The sequence below is a fragment of the Amphibalanus amphitrite genome, unplaced genomic scaffold (genome assembly GCF_019059575.1).
Source record: "Amphibalanus amphitrite isolate SeventyFive unplaced genomic scaffold, NRLGWU_Aamphi_draft 000134F_arrow, whole genome shotgun sequence".
NCBI classification, from domain to species: domain Eukaryota; kingdom Metazoa; phylum Arthropoda; class Thecostraca; order Balanomorpha; family Balanidae; genus Amphibalanus; species Amphibalanus amphitrite.
Window position 1 is genome coordinate 63,403 of NW_024881629.1, and position 20,034 is coordinate 83,436.

A 20,034-nucleotide genomic window follows, 5' to 3' on the forward strand; every position below is an offset into this window, starting at 1 on the left:
GGCGCCGCAACAAATACCGTAAACGGGGGTGACTTTGCCATGTTTTCATTTCAACTTTAGACGCTTGTATTATTTAAACTTGTTAACGTATTGGGATGACTCTATGTTCAAAACACGGATGAAGATTAGCTCTTTGGGTTTTGCTGTTATCGTATTTATATCTTGCCTGAAAATATAAATTTTTAAAGAAAATGAGTTGTGGCAAAGTTAAACTGAAAAAGGGGTGACTTTGCCACTATGCCAAATAATGTTTTTTTTTAACGCTAACAAATATTTCTCAAACCTTTTTTTCAGTTGTATGGGGAAGGGCAACCATCCTTAATTGTTTAATGGGAAAAATATAAAGCAATTCTAGGTTTTTTGCTCTTAAATGATGTACAAAAAGGAGAGATACATTGCTTTTTATAATACATTATACTTGTTGAAAATAATTGACATTTTATAGTAAATACTAGAAACTGAAAAATGGTTCAGAATAGATAAATAAGCAGAAATATGATTGTATCGGTACTCTAGGACCTTGCCGGTTTCTTCCAGCGGCATTCAGAGGAACAGAAAGAGGACGTCCTTGCGGCAACTTTCCGGCACGCTTATTATCAGCGTTTTGATCTATAAAATGGTACAGATTTCTTCAGCCAGTCATACTGGCCAACTCTGGAAATGTAGATGATCTTGGCTGTGCTGAAAAATTGTGCCCAGCTTCATCCATTTTTTTATTTTGGCAATTTTTGCTATTCTATACTACCACTGTGCTTTCCTGTGTTAATGTTCAATATATAAATTTTTACTATCTAAAAACCAATTTGGAGATCAAAATGATGCTACCTTAAAAAATTATTTTGAATTGCATCTGATAAGTATTTCATTTTTGCATTGATAACATGGTGGCAAAGTCACCCCATGTGGCCTGCGATTCACTTGGAAAAATCTCCACCAAAAATTTTAGCTAAATGAAGTGACAAAGGCCAGTTTTGTTCGATATGCTAGCTAAACAGCATTGTCATGATCAACCATACCAAGTTTCAGCACCGCAGTTCGTCTGAAACATGGTTAGGTAATAAAAAGTTCTGACCTCTTCAAATTCAACCATTTCAATGACTCCAATAAAATGGAGCCCAGTTAGGCATTTAGTGGTAACTTATCTTTCAGTGTTGGTTATATTGGAAGGCCCATGAAATATCTTTCATGCGTGCATAAAAAAGTATTACATTCTTCGTAAAATATCACTGGAGATCTCCCTAAAGGCTTTTTCGAGAAGCATGGCAAAGTCACCCCGCAAGGCAAAGTCACCCCCGTTTACGGTATTAAGTGTGTGTGTGTGGGGGGGGGGGAGGTGGGGTGGCGGTCGGGTCAGGCCTTCGCCCTGGTGGGCAGGGACGTTTTTGGCCACATTTCTCATTGCCGGTATGGCTTATTATGTATCAATTTTGCATCGTGTGTAAAAAAATGACTACAGGTCACCTAAGGTCAGGTCACCATGTCAACCCGAATAACTATGCTTCTGAAAAAAACTTAGACATCTTATTAGTTTTGAAATGCGACCTGGAAGTTTGAACCTTTGTGCACCTATTGCATGAGGTTATAAGTTTCAACAATTCAATTTTTTTTTTTTTGTTGGGTTAGGCCCTTTCGGTCTAATTAGACCATTTCAGAGCCGGGAGGATGATAGGATATAGGGGGAGACATTGGTCTGGGCAGGCACCCTAGTGAGTCGCCGGGGCTGAACCCGTCCAGAGGACAGGCCACCCAGCCCCAAGGCACTCACTGCACCCGGCTACGGGGTGCGCTCCCTCGGGAGCAGCGGTGCCGCTCCAAGGGAGCAGCCCGCATGAGATAAAGTTGCCTGTCCAGTCCGGAAGGGGGTTGCGGCGTGGAGGAGAAGGATTTCAGTATCCTGAGGATAGAAGCACGGAACGGTGTGCAACAATTCAATTTGTTTGTTTGTTTTGTTGGGTTAGGCCCTTTCGGTCTGACAAGACCATTTCAGAGCCGGAAGGATGATAGGAATTAGGGGGAGACATTGGTCTGGGCAGGCACCCTAGAGAGTCGCCGGGGCTGAGCCCGTCCAAATGGACAGGCCGACCAGCCCCCCAAGCACTCTCTGCACCCGGCTACGGGGTGCAGCTCCCTCGGGAGCAGCGGTGCCGCTCCAAGGGAGCAGCCCGCATGAGATAAAGTTGCCTGTCCAGCCCGGAGGGGGGTTGCGGCGTTGGGGAGAAGGATTTCAGTATCCTGAGGATAGAAGCACGGAACGGTGATGCAACAATTCAAGAGCCGTTAATGGATAAGGCCAATTAGAGTCCGGACATTGTTTTCAGGCCTAATCTTATAACACAAAGTGCTTTTTCAGGCTGTCAGATCACTGGACTATGACGTCGTAAGTGAACATCTGCACGGTCCTAAAATGTCGCAAAATCGCATCGCCCGCAGAGCCAGAGAACCCTTCACAGGGAGCTGAAACGAACAGGACCTAGTCCTATCCAGTTCGGACGAGGGTGCGGGTGGGATGAGATACGCCACCCAGTCGCTCAAACGGTAACTCGTGCTTATACTCTGAATTGGTACGTTTTCAGCTTCCCTCATTGGTTGCCCGGAGGGATATCCATCAAGGAAGCCTTGTCCGGATGAGGATGAGGGGAGAGAGGTTCCGAGGACAGAGAAGCCGGATGCTCCACGGCGACTCCCTTGAAGGTCTCTACTGATCGTCGTGCCCTCTCGGCGGATCTCGGTCAAAGCTTTAGTTGCTACGATGGCCACTGATGGCGCTGAGCTGCGGCTGCAGTTGTCATGTCTGCATAAGTTATTTTTTATTAGCTACACAAACCTGCATACTGCATACCAGTTCATACCTACCAGTGGTTTGGGCTTACAGATTGCCTTTAAATTATGAATGTACAAATGTACTACAAATGAATAATGATGGCAAACGACATTTGTTTTATCAAACGTGGTGCGCTTATACATGTAAGCTACATGGGGCACAGGTGGTCTCGTTCAAACCCAATCCGTCAAACAGCAATGTGTTGCTACTTGCTTGTTCTTACTGTTACCAACATCGTCGTCCAGGTAGGTCGCGCTACCTGGTCCACCACCAGCTGGTGCAGCAACTGGTGCGTCCTGCCCCTAAAGTGTCTTGGTCAACCTCACCATACCGCGCGTGGTGGACCGGAGAGCTCAACCGGACTATAGTCCGGCCGAATGACAGTTGTATCACATTCGGTGTGAGCGCATTCCTCAAGCATTTGTGTATTCTTGGTCAACAGAGTGAGGAGGTCATCTCGATTCCAATCTAGCCCAACGACTTATCATGTAGTTGATCTGGTGCTGCCAAATGCCATTCACGGCATTGCTAGGATTGGGGCGATGACATACACCCTGACACCCATATTTCACACCCCTTGTAAAGACACGTGCGGTCCCACCTGTGGTGCGCTCTACACGCCGCACAAACTGCCCCTAATGTCGGTGCACGTGACATTTGCGACGGTTTGAAAAACGTCACCACGTCAAAGATCACTTTGACAGCTGAGCGGGGTGTGCCGCGTGCTGATAGACCAGCTGCGCGCGCTGCAGGCGGACACTCGAGTGGGAGCCGCTGACGGGAGAGCTGTGGGGCGCGGGAGCCGGCCGAACGCCTGTTAGCGACACCCAGTGAAGGTTAGTTGGGTTTACTCAGAGCGATGAAAGCACCTGGAATATTTTCAGGTCATCAATAAAGTTCGATTGATATGCAACATGACCTTTTCCGGTCAGCCGGGAACGGCCAGCTGTCCGTTCTCCGCACCCTGACCAGTGATCAAAGTGCAAAATGGATCTTTTCAGGTCCACTTATTGGTAATTCGATGCGTCTCGACGAGAGAATTACTATGCCGGTAATACCAACGCAATATGAGCTTGGTGTTCCGAGTTATTGTAGAGCATTGCCCACAAACGTTTTTTTTTTTTGCTCTCTGTTTTGCCCTCTGGAGTGTAAACCGTTGACTTGAGGTCAAATCTGAGGACATGTTAGCTGAAGAGCTTTGAAAGGGCTGTCGGATGAGCTTCTCCGCAACGCTCATACATAGCCTTTTTGGTTGCCGAGTTATACGCCGATTTGAGACAAAGATAATTTACCTTTGGTGACCTGAAGTGACATCAGCAATGACCTAATCGAAAAAATGACTTCCATAATTCTCAAAGATTTTTCAGTGAGCTTTCTATTGCTTTTTTCGCCTCTATAGTAGCCATGGGTGGAGCTTTTCCAGGGAAGTTGGTGGGGCATAAAGTAGTCAAACTTACAGTGTCCAATTGTTGAGCTAGATAAAGTGCAACACTGACTCGATTCTTTTCATTACAGAGATAATGTTTGACATCAGACAGACATTTCAAAGCTCCCCAATGCGAAAAAGATTGGTTAGCTATGCAACAAAATCCTAAAAGTCAGCTTAAGTTGGTGGGGCAAAGCGCTTATTGGTGGGGCAAAACGGCAAGTTGGTGGGGCAGCCGCCCCACCAACTGAATAGGAAGCTCCGCCCCTGATAGTAGCTCTCTTAGTTTTGAGATAATAGGGTGTGGCAAATACGCCCTCCCCCCCCCCCTTCCCCGCACCATGGCGAAGCTGGCTGAGGCCTCCACCAGGGCGTGGGATGGTTGCAAAGAAAGTGTCATGCTTACTTATAAGGAAGGTATTTGCCTCTCAGTTTTTTCTTTAGCTTATTCCTGCTTATACTCGTACAGTTAACTTGCATTTAATACCTACGGTGTAGCAAAATATTTGTGCTGCTCACTTTGTGTCACGTTTCAGGTGTACTACAACATGGGATGTCTCACGACTCGAAAGAAGCGGATATTATTCTGCCTTCTGGTCATTTCAGCCTTTATACTAGTCTTCCATTCGACTCTGCGGGAGCTCAAAGCTGACCGACACCGGCCACAGTGGCTCTCGGCTAACAGCACCCGTGACCAGCCGGCCGGCAATGAACCTCGAGGTCCGGCGTCATCTCCTGCAGAGGGCGCTTCTTCGGCAGAATCTGGTCACGGTCTAACTAGCGCAAACAGGCCACATGGCCAAGATAGGGCACAAAGTCTGGAAAGTCGAGCTGAAGAAGAAAGTCGAGCTAAAGCAAGCGCGGCGGCAACTGACCCTCCGCTAAAATACATCCTCTACTGGAACGAGTTTTACGGCTCGATGGAGTTTGAGTGGGGCTCTGGCCAGAAGCCGTTCATCGAAAACGGCTGCGAGGTCAACACCTGCTTCGGCACAAACAACCGCAGTCTGCTCCGAATGGACCAGTTTGACGCCATTCTGTTTCACGTGCAAACCGTGAGCCTGTTCGGCTGGCCTGATATCCGTTCTCCGCATCAGCGCTACGTGTTTGTGACGATGGAGTCGGCCCAGTACCTGACGATTCCGCTCACATCGAGCAAGTACAAGAGTGCCTTCAACCTGACGCTGACATACCGGCGCGACTCGGACTTTCCCTACCTGTACGGGGCCATGGAGCCAGTGCCGTCCCCACCTCCCACCTCGACCCGAAACTACGCCGCCGGCAAGACCAAACTGGTGGCCTGGTTCGTATCGCACTGTTCATCGATGAGCAATCGAGGAAAGTATGTGAAGCTCCTTCAAAAGTATATACCAGTGGATGTCTACGGTACATGTGGCCCACTGAAGTGCCCCAGAAGTGCGGACAACAACTGCCATAAAACTTTACTTAACAACGATTACAAGTTTTACCTATCGTTTGAAAACAGCATCTGCAATGACTATGTTACGGAAAAGCTGTTTGACGCTTTAGAGTATGATGTGGTGCCAGTGGCTTTGGGTGGAGCAAACTACTCTTCATTTGCCCCTCCCGGATCGTACATAGATGCTCTGAAGTATACGCCAGAGGAGCTTGCAAAATACTTGCTCCAGCTAGACAAGGACGACGCTGCTTACAATACGTATTTTCAGTGGAAGGGAAAATACAGATATGTGGCTAAGAAAACGTTTCAGAAATCGTCTTTTTGTGATCTGTGTAAATATTTACAAAGTAACGGCACAAAAGTGTATAGCAACATGCAAGATTGGTGGGTTAGCGAACAATGTCACACTCTAGAATTGTGAGTGTTTAAAGGCTTTAAAAGCAGCCAATTTCAAAGTAAGATTTTCCACGTATTTAGTTATCGACGTTCGGCTTTATGCAGTGATGTACAATGTACACATCCTATTAGCTGTAGCTTATAACGGCAGCTGCCCGCTGTCTTTGTATGTTTTTATTTCGTTTTTATTTTTCTAAGCATGTTTGTGAGGATGTCGTTATGACACTTTGTCGTTAACCTACCACAGGGAGTGAAGGCTGGGTAAAACATCTGCACTGCCATTCTGTTGCCATCGGATTGAAATGGCAGTGGCGTGAGCTGCCAATATCGCCCGCAGTCTGTTTATAGACTTGAATAAATAAATGTCTGTCGCATAATTTGTCCGTCCAACACTCCATGAAGAAATTGAACGTAAATCACATGTTGATAAGCACTGCAGCTAATTGTAAATACATACCATGCCCTATTGCCTACATCATGCATTTCAATAAAATGTGTTTCATGAGGGATGATATCCTAACATAAAATGTATATAAACATGAAATGAACACTGTACATGAAAGGTATATAAATTGTTAAGCTCGTTGCAATGGTTGAAGATGCGTCAGCTCGAACTTAGTTGGTGCCTTCTTCGTATTTGAGTCACTCAGGATACCTCAAGCAAACATGTCAATTAGTCAGTGGTCAAAGAAGTGAATTATTACATGGTCCGTCTGTTAACGGGCTGTTCGATAATTTCGACTGTTCACCGCAATTTTCATGCAACTGGCATTTAAAATTGCAGCCAAAACTATTGCAGTCAATTTTGGTGCGTTCTCCATATAGGTCGTCGTGAAAACGAATATTGCTCCCCTATTGCGACAACGTTTATTTTTCACCACGCAGTTTCTATTATCAGTTTCCGTTTCCGTTTCCTCCCCACTAGGCATGCATGATTGTACATAAACTGGCCGGGAAGAGCACAAACGCCTACAGATACACATCTAGAACACATTTAACTTCACAAACACGCACGCGCATCACAGCCCGTCTCCCTGTACACACGCGACAACATCGCTGAACTGCATGATAAAAAGAAAATCATCAGCGAGTGCTGGTAACCTATAGCATAGCTCATAGAGCCACTGAGTAGAACATCGAAAACGTCATGCCATGCCTTTATTCGCCTGATGTTTCTGTCCATGTAAGTACTACAGCAATGAATGTGACAGCACAAGGAAACCCAGACTGATGGAGATACAATATTTGTCAGATAATAAGGAGCAACATTGGGACCGTTCATAAAAATAATGTACACAAGACAAGTAGCCAAAATGCATAACGTAGCGACAGCTTCCTTCAACATCTTAGTATTTAGTTTCTATCTTAGTGTGAGCAAAGTCGTTTGAATGCACACAAATTGCAGGCATTAGAAGAGGGAGTGGAAGCGTGCAATGTGCATTCAATATTTAACCCGCGCCCCGCTGGGCTATTCAGCCATACGCGCCCTGCTGGGGGGGGGGGGGGGGCAGATTCTGCCCCCCCCCCTGTCTAACTTCCGAACCGATGGTCGTAGAAAGACGGGGAAAACGGCAATCGAAAACTCTCAACAAGGCGGATCTTAAGAGCCCAAATTTTTTTGCTTAAGTAGGTCAGAGGTCAGGTCAAGGTCAGGTCAAGGGTACAAAATGCAAGTTTCTACAGTATCGGCCTTGCACCGTAGTTGCCGAAGAATGGACTGAGACTGATTGCCCAAAACGTGTTCTTAGACTACCAAGACAATATTCGTTGCATAAAATGTCATTCAAAGGTCAAGGTCAAGGTCAGGTCAGGTCAGGTCAGGTCACCAAAAACAAAATATAGAAAAGGGCATGTGCGACACATGTTTTATGGGTCATTTTGCTCATAGAATTCAATAGACACACTCAATAAGTGATATGGACCACCTCTGGATGAATTTCAGGTCGAGGTCAGGTCAAGGTCAGGTCAAGTGAGGTCAAATTTTGAAGTTGGTTGTTAAGGCCTAAAAAGGTGTCTATCTAATGCAGTTTTTCACGGCGAATCGAATGGTGCTATTTTTGTTTCCGTACGAGGTCTAGAACTTAAAAAAAATCATTTTTTTCAAAAATTTTGTGTGTCGTGACGTCATAAAAGTTTGAATAACTCCCACATTTTTGAACCGATTCTTCTAAAAATTGGTATGTAGGTGCACATAGACCACTTCTCTGACATGTATTCCGGTTTTTTTCGATACACTCAAAATTTTGGATTTTATAATTATTTTCCCAAAAAAGTCAGTTTTTTGAGAAAAAAATGGGTCAAAATCCAAAATTTTCAAAAAACCGAGATAGCCATTTGATAGACAAAGTAGGATCACGTGTAACCTTTTTTGTTACGTCTTGATTACTTTAAAAATGAAGATGTTAGCGGCGTTTGAAATTTTGCCGTTTTTGAGGCAAAAATGGCGAACATGACGTCACTAAAACGTCAATTTCTCAAAAAAATTCCGACGGAATTCGCTCAAATGTTCAGGGAACGTGTCAAATTGATGTATGATAAGGTACTGAAAGTTTGACGTTGCTGGCGTAACGCGTTTATAAGTTATTGGCGAAAAACGGGAGGGGGGCAGATTCTGCCCCCCCCCCCCCCCCCAGCGGGGCGCGGGATAAAGTATAACAATTTGCTCTCATCCTGGGACCTCATGCTACCAACTTTGATGCTTGCGTTATTTCTATTTCCGGCATGTTAGAACAAAACACAAGGTATCCCCGTTATCATTTTACTGTCTAGCTATAGTTTTAAACTCTTACACTGACCCTTGACCCACCATTTTTGCATGCTTGTGTAGATCTTCGTTTTGTCTGAATGAAGATATTTACAAAGATCACAAAATGACGACTTTTTATATGAAATCTTCTCCACGTTTTTATACTTGCCTTTCCAATTAAAGTATGCGTTATAAGCAGCGTCGTCCTTGTCTAACTTGAGCAAGTATTTTGCTAGTTCCTCTGGTGTATACTTCAGGGCATCTATGTACGATCCGGGAGGGGCAAATGAAGAGTAGTTTGCTCCACCCAAGACCACTGGAACCACGTCATATTTCAAAGCGTCAAACAACTTTTCCGTGACGTAGTCATTGCAGATGCTGTTTTCAAACGAAAGATAAAACTTGTAGTCATTGTTCAGCAGAGTTTTATGACAGTTGTTGTCAGAGGTTCTCGGGCACTTCAATGGGCCACATTTACCGTAGATATCCACTGGTATATACTTTTGAAGGAGCTTCACGTACTTTCCTCGATTACTTCTCGATGAACAGTGCGATACGAACCAGGCCACCAGTTTGGTCTTGCCGGCGGCGTAGTTTCGGGTCGAGGTTGGAGGAGGGGACGGCACCGGCTCCACACCTCCGTAAGGGTAGGGGAAGTCCGAGTCGCGACGGTAGGTCAGCGTCAGGTTGAACAAGTTGTTGTAGAACGTGAGCGGAATGGCCAGGTACTGGGCAGACTCCGTGGTCACAAACACGTAGCGTTGGTGGGGAGAGCGGACCTTTGGCCAGTCAAAGAACGGCAGGGTCTGGGCGTGGAAAAGAATGGCGTCAAACTGGTCCATCTTCAAAAGTTTGCGGTTGTTTGTGCCGAAGCAGGTGTTGACCTCGCAGCCGTTTTCGATGAACGGCTTCTGGCCAGAGCCCCACTGAAACTCCATCGAGCCGTAAAACTCGTTCCAGTAGAGGATATATTTTAGTGGAGGTACAGGAGCTGCTGTGCTGATCCGAACGTCCTCTGCTCGGGCTGCCGAATTATGTACCCGATCTGGACCATGAGACCGGCCGGCGCCAGTCAGACCGTGACCAGGCCTGGCCGCAGCAGCGCCCTCTGCAGGTGGCGCCCCATGGCCGGCCGGCTGATGCTGGTCGCTGCGAAGCGGGGACCACTGCGACCGACGCTTCTCAGTGGCGAGATCCCGTAGAAACGGCTGCAGAACCACGATATACGCTGAAATGCTCAGAAAACAGACGAGCACCAGCTGCCTGTAGAGTTTTGCTGATGCCATAGCCCGAACCTGAAATACAAAACAAAGCTTGGTTACCTCTGCGACTTTCTGAACGAGGGCCGTGCTCACTGCTCCGGTTGTATATACCTTGATGGCGACAAGGCATTAAAAATTAATCATTTCCATGCATCTGCTAGCAGTGTCATTAATTCAACATCGAAGACTTCTGCCACTATATTATTTCCTCGTTATTCCCTCGTTAATGATGATGGTATCAGGATCAATACTATAGTTCGGCACGTACATAGGTGCATACATAGGGATTGTTAGCGAGCAAACAGGCATTTTTGATATCTTCGCAAAGACGGCCGGCGCTCGGAGCGCGGCGGTCGGTCCGCCGCGCCACGCCGCTCACATATGTGTCATCTGGCCCCTGTCCTGGTTCTCATGCCCACGTGTTGTACGTACCACGAGGGCTGAGACGGGACGGGGGCCTGACAGTCTTCGACGGGACTCCACCGGTGCGCGACGGCCCGGTGCACGACGTGGCCGACGTGGCCTTACGTACGACGCGGCCGACGTGGCCCTACGAGAACGATTCAGTGAACCGCATTTGTGACCGCCGTATTTTGTGCATTTTAATCATTTCCGTTTCATTCAAGAATAGACTTTTACTTATATGAACAATAACTTTATGGTCCTCCGGGTGACGAAAGAGAACGAGTGAACGATCACGAGCACGCACGAACATTTCCGTATTGAACGGGTGAACTGTACGATTCTCACGAACATTCTGGTCCTCCGGGCCGGATATCAGTGAACTAGTGTGATGGATTTACAGTGACGACGCGGTGTTGTGAACTGTGAGTACAATGTCTGACAAGCGGTCACGACATGCCAGTGATGCGAAATCACATCAAAGCCGCCGAAGCTCGTATCACACGAGGAGCGAGGCGAGCTTCAGCACGGCGTCCTCCGGTCTCAGTGAAGCCCGCCGCCGGGCTGCACTTAGCCAGCTCCAGGCGGAACAGGCCCAGCGCGCCGCCGCCGCCAAGGCTGAGCTGGCCCGGCGTCTGGCGGAGGCGGACGCGGAGCAGGCCCGACGACAGGCGGAGCAAGCCCGACAACAGGCGGAGGCGCAGGCAGAGCAGTCCCGGCGGCAGGCGGAGCAGGCAGAGGCGCAGGCAGCCCTGGAGGCACAGGCGGCGAAGGATGAAGCTGAGTGCCGTCAGCTGGAGCTGGAGCTGCTAGAGCAGGAGGAGCGGGGCTCGCAGCCTCGTTCGTCCACTCCATCATCCGTCGCTGGTCTTCCGGTGGTCGCAACAGAGCCACCGGCACGAGTGTGCGTGTCTCAACAGACAGACGAGTCAGTCACGCGCACCCGACAGTGGCTGGCTCAATATCGGCTGCACGTACCGCCGGTGAACACGACTCCTGTCGGCACTCTACCTCCACCTGCAATGCGTCTGCAGCGCCCGCCCAGTGACGACACCCGAGCGGTCCCGCATCTGCCGCGCATTACGCTGGAGAAGTTCGGCGGCTCTGCCATCGAGTGGCCGCGGTGGATAGCCCTCTTCAAAGCGCTGGTGCACGACCGCGCTGATCTCACCGACGTGGAACGGCTAACCTACCTGCAGACTCACCTGACGGGGCCGGCAAAGGAGTCTGTGCGCGGCATGCTCTGCGACGCCAGTCTCTACAGCACCGCCCTGGGTGAGCTGGAACGAGAGTTTGGTGACCCGTCCCGTGTGATACACGCCACGATGAAAAGACTCCTCACAGCGCGGCCGGTGAAAGATGGCGATCTGTCAGCGCTGACAGAGCTGTCTCGTGAGCTCCACACCGCGGTGAGCGTCCTACAGTGTTTGCACTACGAGCACGACCTTGCCGCCGCCACGAACGTCACCACTGTAACTGGGAAGCTACCAGCCTCCCTCGCCTGGAGGTGGGGCGAGCACATGGTGGAAAACGGCATCACTCGTCCGACGCTCGTCGATCTCGACGAATGGCTTCGCCGTCATGTGTCAGCTGGTCGGTTGGCCTTGAACGTGACCACCAAGCAGCTGCCGAAGGTCGAGGCTAATGACGCTGAGTGCCGCCCGAGACGCGTGTTTACCACCACGTCGGCGCGGCCCACGCCGGCGGCTGTAAAGCGGGAGAGGACAGCTGCCATAAAGTCATCTGCAGCGGACGGTAACAACGACTGGTGTGCCATGTGTCAGCAAACACACGAGCTCCAGCACTGTGACGAATTTCTCGCGCTGACTGTGAGTGAGAAGGCAGAGTTCGTCGGCAGAAACGGACTGTGCTTTAACTGCCTGGGTCGCGATCACATCAGCGCCACGTGTCCCAGTGATGCACGATGTGACGCGGAGCACTGCGGCAGGCGTCATCACACGCTGTTACACAATGGAGGACGAGTGTTTCCGCTGCGCAATTCCGATGATGGTACGCCGTCATCTGCCAAACATGTCGGCACCGCATCGGCCGAGCCTCGCAGTGATGTTCTCCTGCAGGTGGTGCCCATCACCGTAAATGGGCCGGCAGGTAGCCGCACCACGAACGCACTCTTCGACCTGGGCAGTCAGGTCACACTGATCACCGACGACCTGTGTGACCGGCTCGGCATCTCGGGGCCCACCGACAAATTGGTGCTGAGTACGCTGAGTGGGACCCAAACGACGACGTCACGACGCGTATCCTTCGCCGTCGAGGCTGTGGGCGGCGACGGCAGGGCACACCGTATACGAAACGCCCAAACGACGCCGACGTTAAACGTGTCAGCCAAGGCCATGGACTGCACAGTGGCAAAGGAGAAATGGCCGCGCCTGGCCGACCTGGATCTCCCCAGCGCCACCCACGGCCCAGTGGAGGTGCTCCTGGGAACCGACGTCATCGAACTTATTGTGCCGCGGGAAGTGATCGAGGGGCCGACGGGAACGCCGTGCGCCGTAAGGACGCTGTTGGGATGGACGGTGACCGGGCGGGCGTCGGAACGCTCGGTGCTCGATGGTGAACACGTTGTCAATCACGTTCGTGTCAGTGATGAAACGAGTGCAGTCGCTGACCTTCACACCCAGGAATCATCAGAGACGACCCAGTGGTGTAACGCAGCCGAGCCGCCGGGCCCGGCCGACATCTTCAGCAGAGGCGGCCCGGGGACGGACCTCGCCCCCGGCGGACCGTGGATACGAGGTCCAGCTGCGCGGTCCGGCCCGGCCGCCCTCTCCGACGACGAGACGAGGGTGACAGCGTGCGTCACCGAGCGAGCGGAGCCGGTCGTAAACGGCAGTGACTTCTCGTCCTGCCTCATGGACTCCGGCGGCCTGCTCAGAGTCGGTGGCCGTCGCTGGAAGCGGAAGAACACGCAGCCGCAGGATCGCTCCTGGCGACGCCGGCGGCGAGAGTGTCTCCCCGCGCACGCCGACCGCACACTGCATGTCGATCATGGACACGACCGAGGTCAAGGTTGGCGAACTAGTGCGACTGACCGACGGAGACGTACCGCGTGGACACCGGCCGATGGGACGAGCGAAGTGTATGACCCCGGTGTAGGCGGTCGTATCCGCGCCGTGGATGCGACGACTGCCACTGGTCGTTACAGGCGGCCAGTCTCTCGTCTCTGCCGTCTCGAGTGCGACGGCGACGAACAGTAAACGGACTCGGAGAGATAATGTGCGGCACGGGGGACGGCTAAAGTGAGTCGTCCACGACCGCACTGTGCCGCCGGCGAGCAGTGTGGAGATCGGAGCGTTTATTAATGCTTCCTGCGCCCGCCATTCGCGGTGTTAACGTGTGTGTGTGCGTGAGAGAGTGAGCCGCTCATTCTGTCCGCTGCGAATGGTCATTTGTGTTGAGTGTTCAGCCATTAGCTATCAGCTGTGAGCCGTGTGACAGTTCTTGGACGCGCTAGTAGTTTACGACCTTAGAGTGTAACATAGCAGTGTTAGATTAGTTTATGATACGCACCGTGTTAGCGCTATTGTACGTCCGCGTTTGTTCGCTTCGCCGCTTCGGTAACGTAATGTGTGTCATGTTGTACATTGTGTGATGGGTGTTTGTTGTGTGTCGGCCATGTGACGGCAATGTCACTGCCGCCAATGCCTCTCGGCCCAGCGTGTGTAGTTTACGACATGCGTCAGTGTGTGACGGCACCCGGCTGCCGAGACCGCGCCGTCACCAGTTTTATGACTGGGTGATTGTTGGCGGGGATAATGCCTGCCTCAGTCAGACATTGTGTAGTGCGTAATGTGCATTGTATGTGAGTGTATGTATATCGCGCATGTTGAACGGATCGTTACGAGTGTGTGCGTGCGTACGGGACGCTTGAACGATTGCTCGCTAGTTGTTGGATTTTCCGCGGAGTATCGCGAAAAACCGGGCCGGCTATGTTAGCGAGCAAACAGGCATTTTTGATATCTTCGCAAAGACGGCCGGCGCTCGGAGCGCGGCGGTCGGTCCGCCGCGCCACGCCGCTCACATATGTGTCATCTGGCCCCTGTCCTGGTTCTCATGCCCACGTGTTGTACGTACCACGAGGGCTGAGACGGGACGGGGGCCTGACAGTCTTCGACGGGACTCCACCGGTGCGCGACGGCCCGGTGCACGACGTGGCCGACGTGGCCTTACGTACGACGCGGCCGACGTGGCCCTACGAGAACGATTCAGTGAACCGCATTTGTGACCGCCGTATTTTGTGCATTTTAATCATTTCCGTTTCATTCAAGAATAGACTTTTACTTATATGAACAATAACTTTATGGTCCTCCGGGTGACGAAAGAGAACGAGTGAACGATCACGAGCACGCACGAACATTTCCGTATTGAACGGGTGAACTGTACGATTCTCACGAACAGGGATTGTTGAAAATTTGTATTTTAAATTATTTATGCATGAATCATGTTTCATTTAATTCAAACTAGCTATCATATCCTACATTGCTAATGATGGCGGAGTTTTTCAAAGCATCACAGGACAAGTAATCGAGTTTCAAAGCTTGACTCTTAATTTTCTGAAGTGTTTGTCGTGATTTAGACAAACACGGGTTTACTCTCTTGACATGTGACAAGCGCCTATTCAAATAAGACAGAGTTATGTAATACTATCATTTTGTGTTTCCTATGTCCTACTATCATTAGGACTTCTTTTTTAAGTGCAGTGAGACTTCCAACTGATTTGTGCAATCAATCATCCAGTCAGTCCTTAGCGGCGTTAAGCGTTCTCACACGTGTGCACGTGCTGGAACACCGTAGCCGTATCGCACAAAAATGCATCACCTAATAAGGCTCACCGATATTCCAAGTTTCATCGCAAACGGTCCAGCTATTAGTGAGTTTAAGATAAGCGAAACAATTTTGACATAACCATGGGCTAACTACAGCCTCGTCAGATGTACGTAATGGGTATCAATAAAAGGCAATATCAGAGTAGAAAGCATGTGGGGCTACCCAGCAGGGAAGAACAGTTTTTAAAAACGGATATCCGGTTGCGAAGAGAAGTCTCTCAAAACCATTACAGGCCGGGCCGTTACAGGTTCATGCGAATATTCTTCCGTTATGTTGAAATGGCCGCGACACGCTTTGCGCTCACTCGGAAGAATTGAATAGCAGGTGAGTGTGTATTTTTTCAATTTTTGTGTACATTTATCGTCAAAATCACTTCCAAAATGGATTGGTTAAACACGAGAATGCTTTAAATATTTCCATTTTCCTCAGCAATAAATCCCTGATGGCAGTTTCCACGAATCTCATAGTAGGTGTAAGCTGGTAATTGGTCGTTAAAAACAACGATCCAAGAATAACGTTCAGTAATTTAGAGTAAAGATACCTAACGCAGCCACTGGCGATGGTAATGCAAGGTTATTTCAAGCCACTACCTCCCAAAGCTCACCTGACAGGCGCCACCGTGGAGCCGTATCACCACCGTCCAGTCTGTCCTTCTTCACCGGTGTAGCGTTACTGCTCGGCTCCGGTGCCCGACTTCGAGATGTGTGTGACCGGAGACGTAACGGTACCCCGTCACGGCGTGGCGCGCCGGTCCCCGCGGACTCCCGGCGCCGACTGGGAGAGGGGAGCGGCCGACTGGGAGAGGGGAGCGGCCCTCCGCGGCCCGATCTGTGACCCGTTCGCCCTCTGCGACAACTCCCCGCGCTGCCGCGGAGCTGCGGAACGATGACCTCTCTATGCAGTATGCAGGTCAGTTGTCGGCTCGTGCAAAATTGATGAGATGCTCGCCCCCGGCAGTCCTGGCGGTCGGCGCTGGAACTATGGTTACCCTGGTGGGTGCTGGAGGAACTACAGGTGTGATCAGTAGCACCAGGTGGCGTGGAGCTGCACCAAGCTGGACACAACCACCCACAAAAAGCTGAGCTCGCGTGCGAGGCTTGTACATACCTAATAATTGTCTTGTGTGTACGGTACGGTACGTGCAAAATGTTGGGACATAGCGGCCCAACATTTTGCGCGCACATCTTGCATGCTAATTTTTAAAAATAATCTGCGGTCGGGAGCTGACCCATCTATTAACTTCACAAACTTCCTTGATTAATTATCCAAGTCAGCTCAAAGTGACCCTTACCTACTAAGTTGAGCCGAGCCGGGCTGGGCAGTGGGCATGGTCATTGCCCACCGATTTGGCCTGGGAATGCATAAATATATATTATATAGGTACCTACAAAGCACCGTTCCCTCTTTTTCATCCTCAGAACAGCCAAAGCCTTCTCCATGCCTTTCCCCCTGCTCTGAGCTGGACGACCACCTTCATCCGACGTGAGCAGCTCCTCGGGAGCAGGCAGCAGGCTCACGTGCAGTGGGGTGACCGTTAGCGGCGCTGGGTGGCCCGTCCACGTGATGGGCTCCGCCCCGGCCCCGGCGGATCACCAGGGTGGACGCCCAGACCAATGTCACTCCCTAATTCCTATTAGCTTTCCAGCTCTGAAAATGTCTCATTAGACGGAAACGGTCCAACCCTTGAAACAAACCAAAACAAAACAAAATACGATAAGATAGAATGAAATACCTATACCGACCGCTCGACTCATCTTCAGTCTAAGCTTCTATAGAAATTACTTATTGTAGCGGTTCCGATCGAGTCTTATGTAGACAACAGGGGTGATGAGGTCACGGTCCGTGGCTCGAAGTCGTGCAGTCTGAGGCGGCAGCCTTGTAGCGCAGTGGGCAGTCGGGGCTGCCCCGGGGGACCAGTCTGCGGTGAGTGCACGCTGGAGGTACCGTCTGCCCGTGGCCCCCGCGTCCGGGAGCGCGAGCCTCCCTCCCACGGCCACTGATGGTATCAGAGGAGAGCCGACCGACCACGCCCCGAGCCAGTGACGTCATCCCACCCCGGCACCTGTCCGCTGAGGCCGTCCCACGAACGGGGTGTAGGGACGTACTAACGCCCGGCGAGCAATAAATACAGGACAGTGTCCTGCATTTTTTTAAAAACCGTTTTATGGCAATGCCATATATTTGGGTAAATAACTAGGATTAACCACATCAAATTGATGTCAAAGTGAGAATAAATCATCGTAAAGGTCGACATACGACTGGCCACGAACAGAAAATCAGTCCTGACGCTTCCCACTCCACGGTACACTGCAGGAAGCACCGTTGGTGCATGTGCCTGCTGCCGCAGCTGATGTTCCATGTCAGGGCCATTTCGTGTCATACGGGGCGGGGCCTCCACACGGGGAGGGGTGGGGCGGGTGTCACGGTTCATCGCGGGTCCGGTGGCGGCCTCGGAGGGCCCTGTCACGGATTGACAGTATACCGACCCACGCCTCGCCGGGCCAGGATGGTGGTGATGTATCATACAGCGGAGAGAAGCAGACGAACGGAAATTCCCTGTCCCAAAATATGGAACACTTTGTGCCCCACGCGGACGGGCCGGGAAGTGAAAAATTGTAGTCTCGCCCCTTCAGAAACGGTGCGAACCTTTCCCTCCCAACCTTCCCTTAGCCCACGAGGCTGCACAGTTCAAACTAAAGCGATGGTGTGGCATGTATTTGGTGTTATTAGAAAGTCAATCCAGTTGGTTACGCAAATCGCCCGCTTTGTTTGAGCCATCGTTACTCGCTAGTATAGTACGTTTGTATAGGGTGCCACTCGAGAACGCTTATAAGGCTGATCACTTGGTGAGATGCGATTTATTTCTTTAAATACTTAAGATCTTCACAGATGGAATGAAATCGTTCACATTTCTATGTCTGGAACAAATAATTATATTCTTCTCTGCCTACACAATTCCATTTTAGTTTAGTTATATGCGCCTTGATATAACGGGTTTTCTATCCTACCTGCTGGATATCGGTTCCATCTTGGGTTGGGCTCCTGTGGAGCTTCACAGCCCTCTCTGAACTCCTCCCACGCTGTCTTCGTGTGAGATGACCGATGGCGCGCATCGGTCGCGTCCTCTGCTCGGTCACCGGAACGCAGTCGAACGGAGTTCAGTCGAACCGAGCTGTACGGAGCCGAGCAGGCCTGTCGGTCGTAGCCGCAGCCGCCGCGACGCCGTCGATGATGGATCGTGGGGAGCAGCACGGACCGCTCCGACCAGTGAAGTGTTAATGGAAGGGTGCTGGTGTGAGGAGGCGGGATTTGAGGTAGCGGGGCGACCGACTTGTTCAGTGGATGTGGCGGATTAGCCGTGATGTAACGTGTAAAGCTTGGTGACATGTAGGGAAAGAGCGTTGGAATGTGAAAGAGAGTTGTAAGACGTAAGAATCGTATAGGATTGTGATATCGGTGTTTCGTGGTCCCCATTGGAATGCGACCATGCTGTACTCGAAGCTTATTATGTTCTGAGTGCTTGACACGCGCACCGACGGGGGGGCGGATATCCGTCCCCCCCCCCCCTGAGGTTTTTCGCGAATAGCGGGAAAACCGCGGCGCCGCCGCGAAATTTGATACGACTATTCTCTCATCAATTTTACACATGGTGTGCAAGTTTGAACCTCCTAACTTTTAAGGTCAGGTCACCAGGTCACTTTGAATGACCCAACCTCAAGTCACTTTTTTGCAACTTTGTCACCGTGCCAGAGCTACAGTAGATGTCGGAGGCCTTTGAAAGTCGCAGGATGTTATTAGGTCATTAGTAGCTACAATTTGTATATCTCGGAATTTTGATATCGGTGACCTAAGGTCAGGTCAATTTCTCGACCTCCCCATTATAAGTCAATGGGGGAAAAATCAACTCCCTGTTTTTACCACTAAAACGGGTCGGAATGGCACCATATAACATACATGACTTCATATACGATCAGCCTTCACTACTTTGAGGTCTGTTTTGCTGTTGGGCAGCTGTAAGGTCATGTGACGTCATCAAAGGTCACCAGCGGTTTTTGACAATAACTCCGTACAGGAACAAGATACAGCCGCGCGGATGGTCTCATTGTGTTCAGCTCGTCAAGCCGCATCGAATGATATACATGATGACCTCGAGGTCACGTGACCTGAGGTCACCTTTGACCTTGACCTTTCGAGGTCAACATATATATCATTCGATGCGGATTGACGAGAGGATCACGATGGTGCCCTTAGTTTGTTCCTATCTTGACTAGTTCGAAAGTTATTCGAGAACAACTCTCCCCATATCTAGCGCCGCCATTTTGACTTTTTTGACCCCTGTGACGTCATCTTTGACCTGACCTGAAAATGACCTTTGTAAAAAATGTAGATCTTGTCCGTGCGTATCCGATGCCGTTTACCGCTTGCCGCTATCTTGCTTCGTTCTCGAGATCTCAGGGGGGGGGGGCGGTCATCCGCCCCCCCCCCCGTCGGTACGAAGTTGGCGCAGACCCCCGTCGGTGCGCGGGTTAAGGCTCACGTAATATTAATTAGCATCTCCATTTGTCTCTGGGGTATGCGTGACGGAGTGATTTTCCTCATGGCCACATTCTTACATGCATACCGAGGGCCACTTACGGGCGCTTTATAGGCTGTGTTTTTCCGGTGGTCGAATCTAAAGGCACACGCCCACTGGGTTTGTTTTGAATTCACCCG

The 20,034-nt window shown here is 50.4% G+C and overlaps 2 protein-coding genes across 2 annotated transcripts; one reads left to right on the forward strand and one right to left on the reverse strand.

Annotated features, from left to right (window-relative positions):
- Positions 1-5,123: 5,123 nt before the first annotated feature.
- Positions 5,124-6,317, forward strand: LOC122382165 (alpha-(1,3)-fucosyltransferase C-like). The gene is made up of 2 exons (XM_043367143.1): positions 5,124-5,721; positions 6,311-6,317. The coding sequence occupies exons 1-2, from the start codon at positions 5,168-5,170 to the stop codon at positions 6,315-6,317; spliced, it is 561 nt and encodes a 186-aa protein (XP_043223078.1). The 5' UTR covers positions 5,124-5,167.
- Positions 6,318-8,739: 2,422 nt separating this feature from the next.
- On the reverse strand, positions 8,740-16,088 carry LOC122382127 (alpha-(1,3)-fucosyltransferase C-like). The gene is made up of 2 exons (XM_043367067.1): positions 15,926-16,088; positions 8,740-10,104 (listed from the first exon to the last, which is right to left on the reverse strand). Exon 2 carries the CDS (start codon positions 10,093-10,095, stop codon positions 8,833-8,835), a length of 1,263 nt encoding a protein of 420 aa, XP_043223002.1. The 5' UTR covers positions 10,096-10,104; positions 15,926-16,088; the 3' UTR covers positions 8,740-8,832.
- Between the last annotated feature and the right edge of the window lie 3,946 nt (positions 16,089-20,034).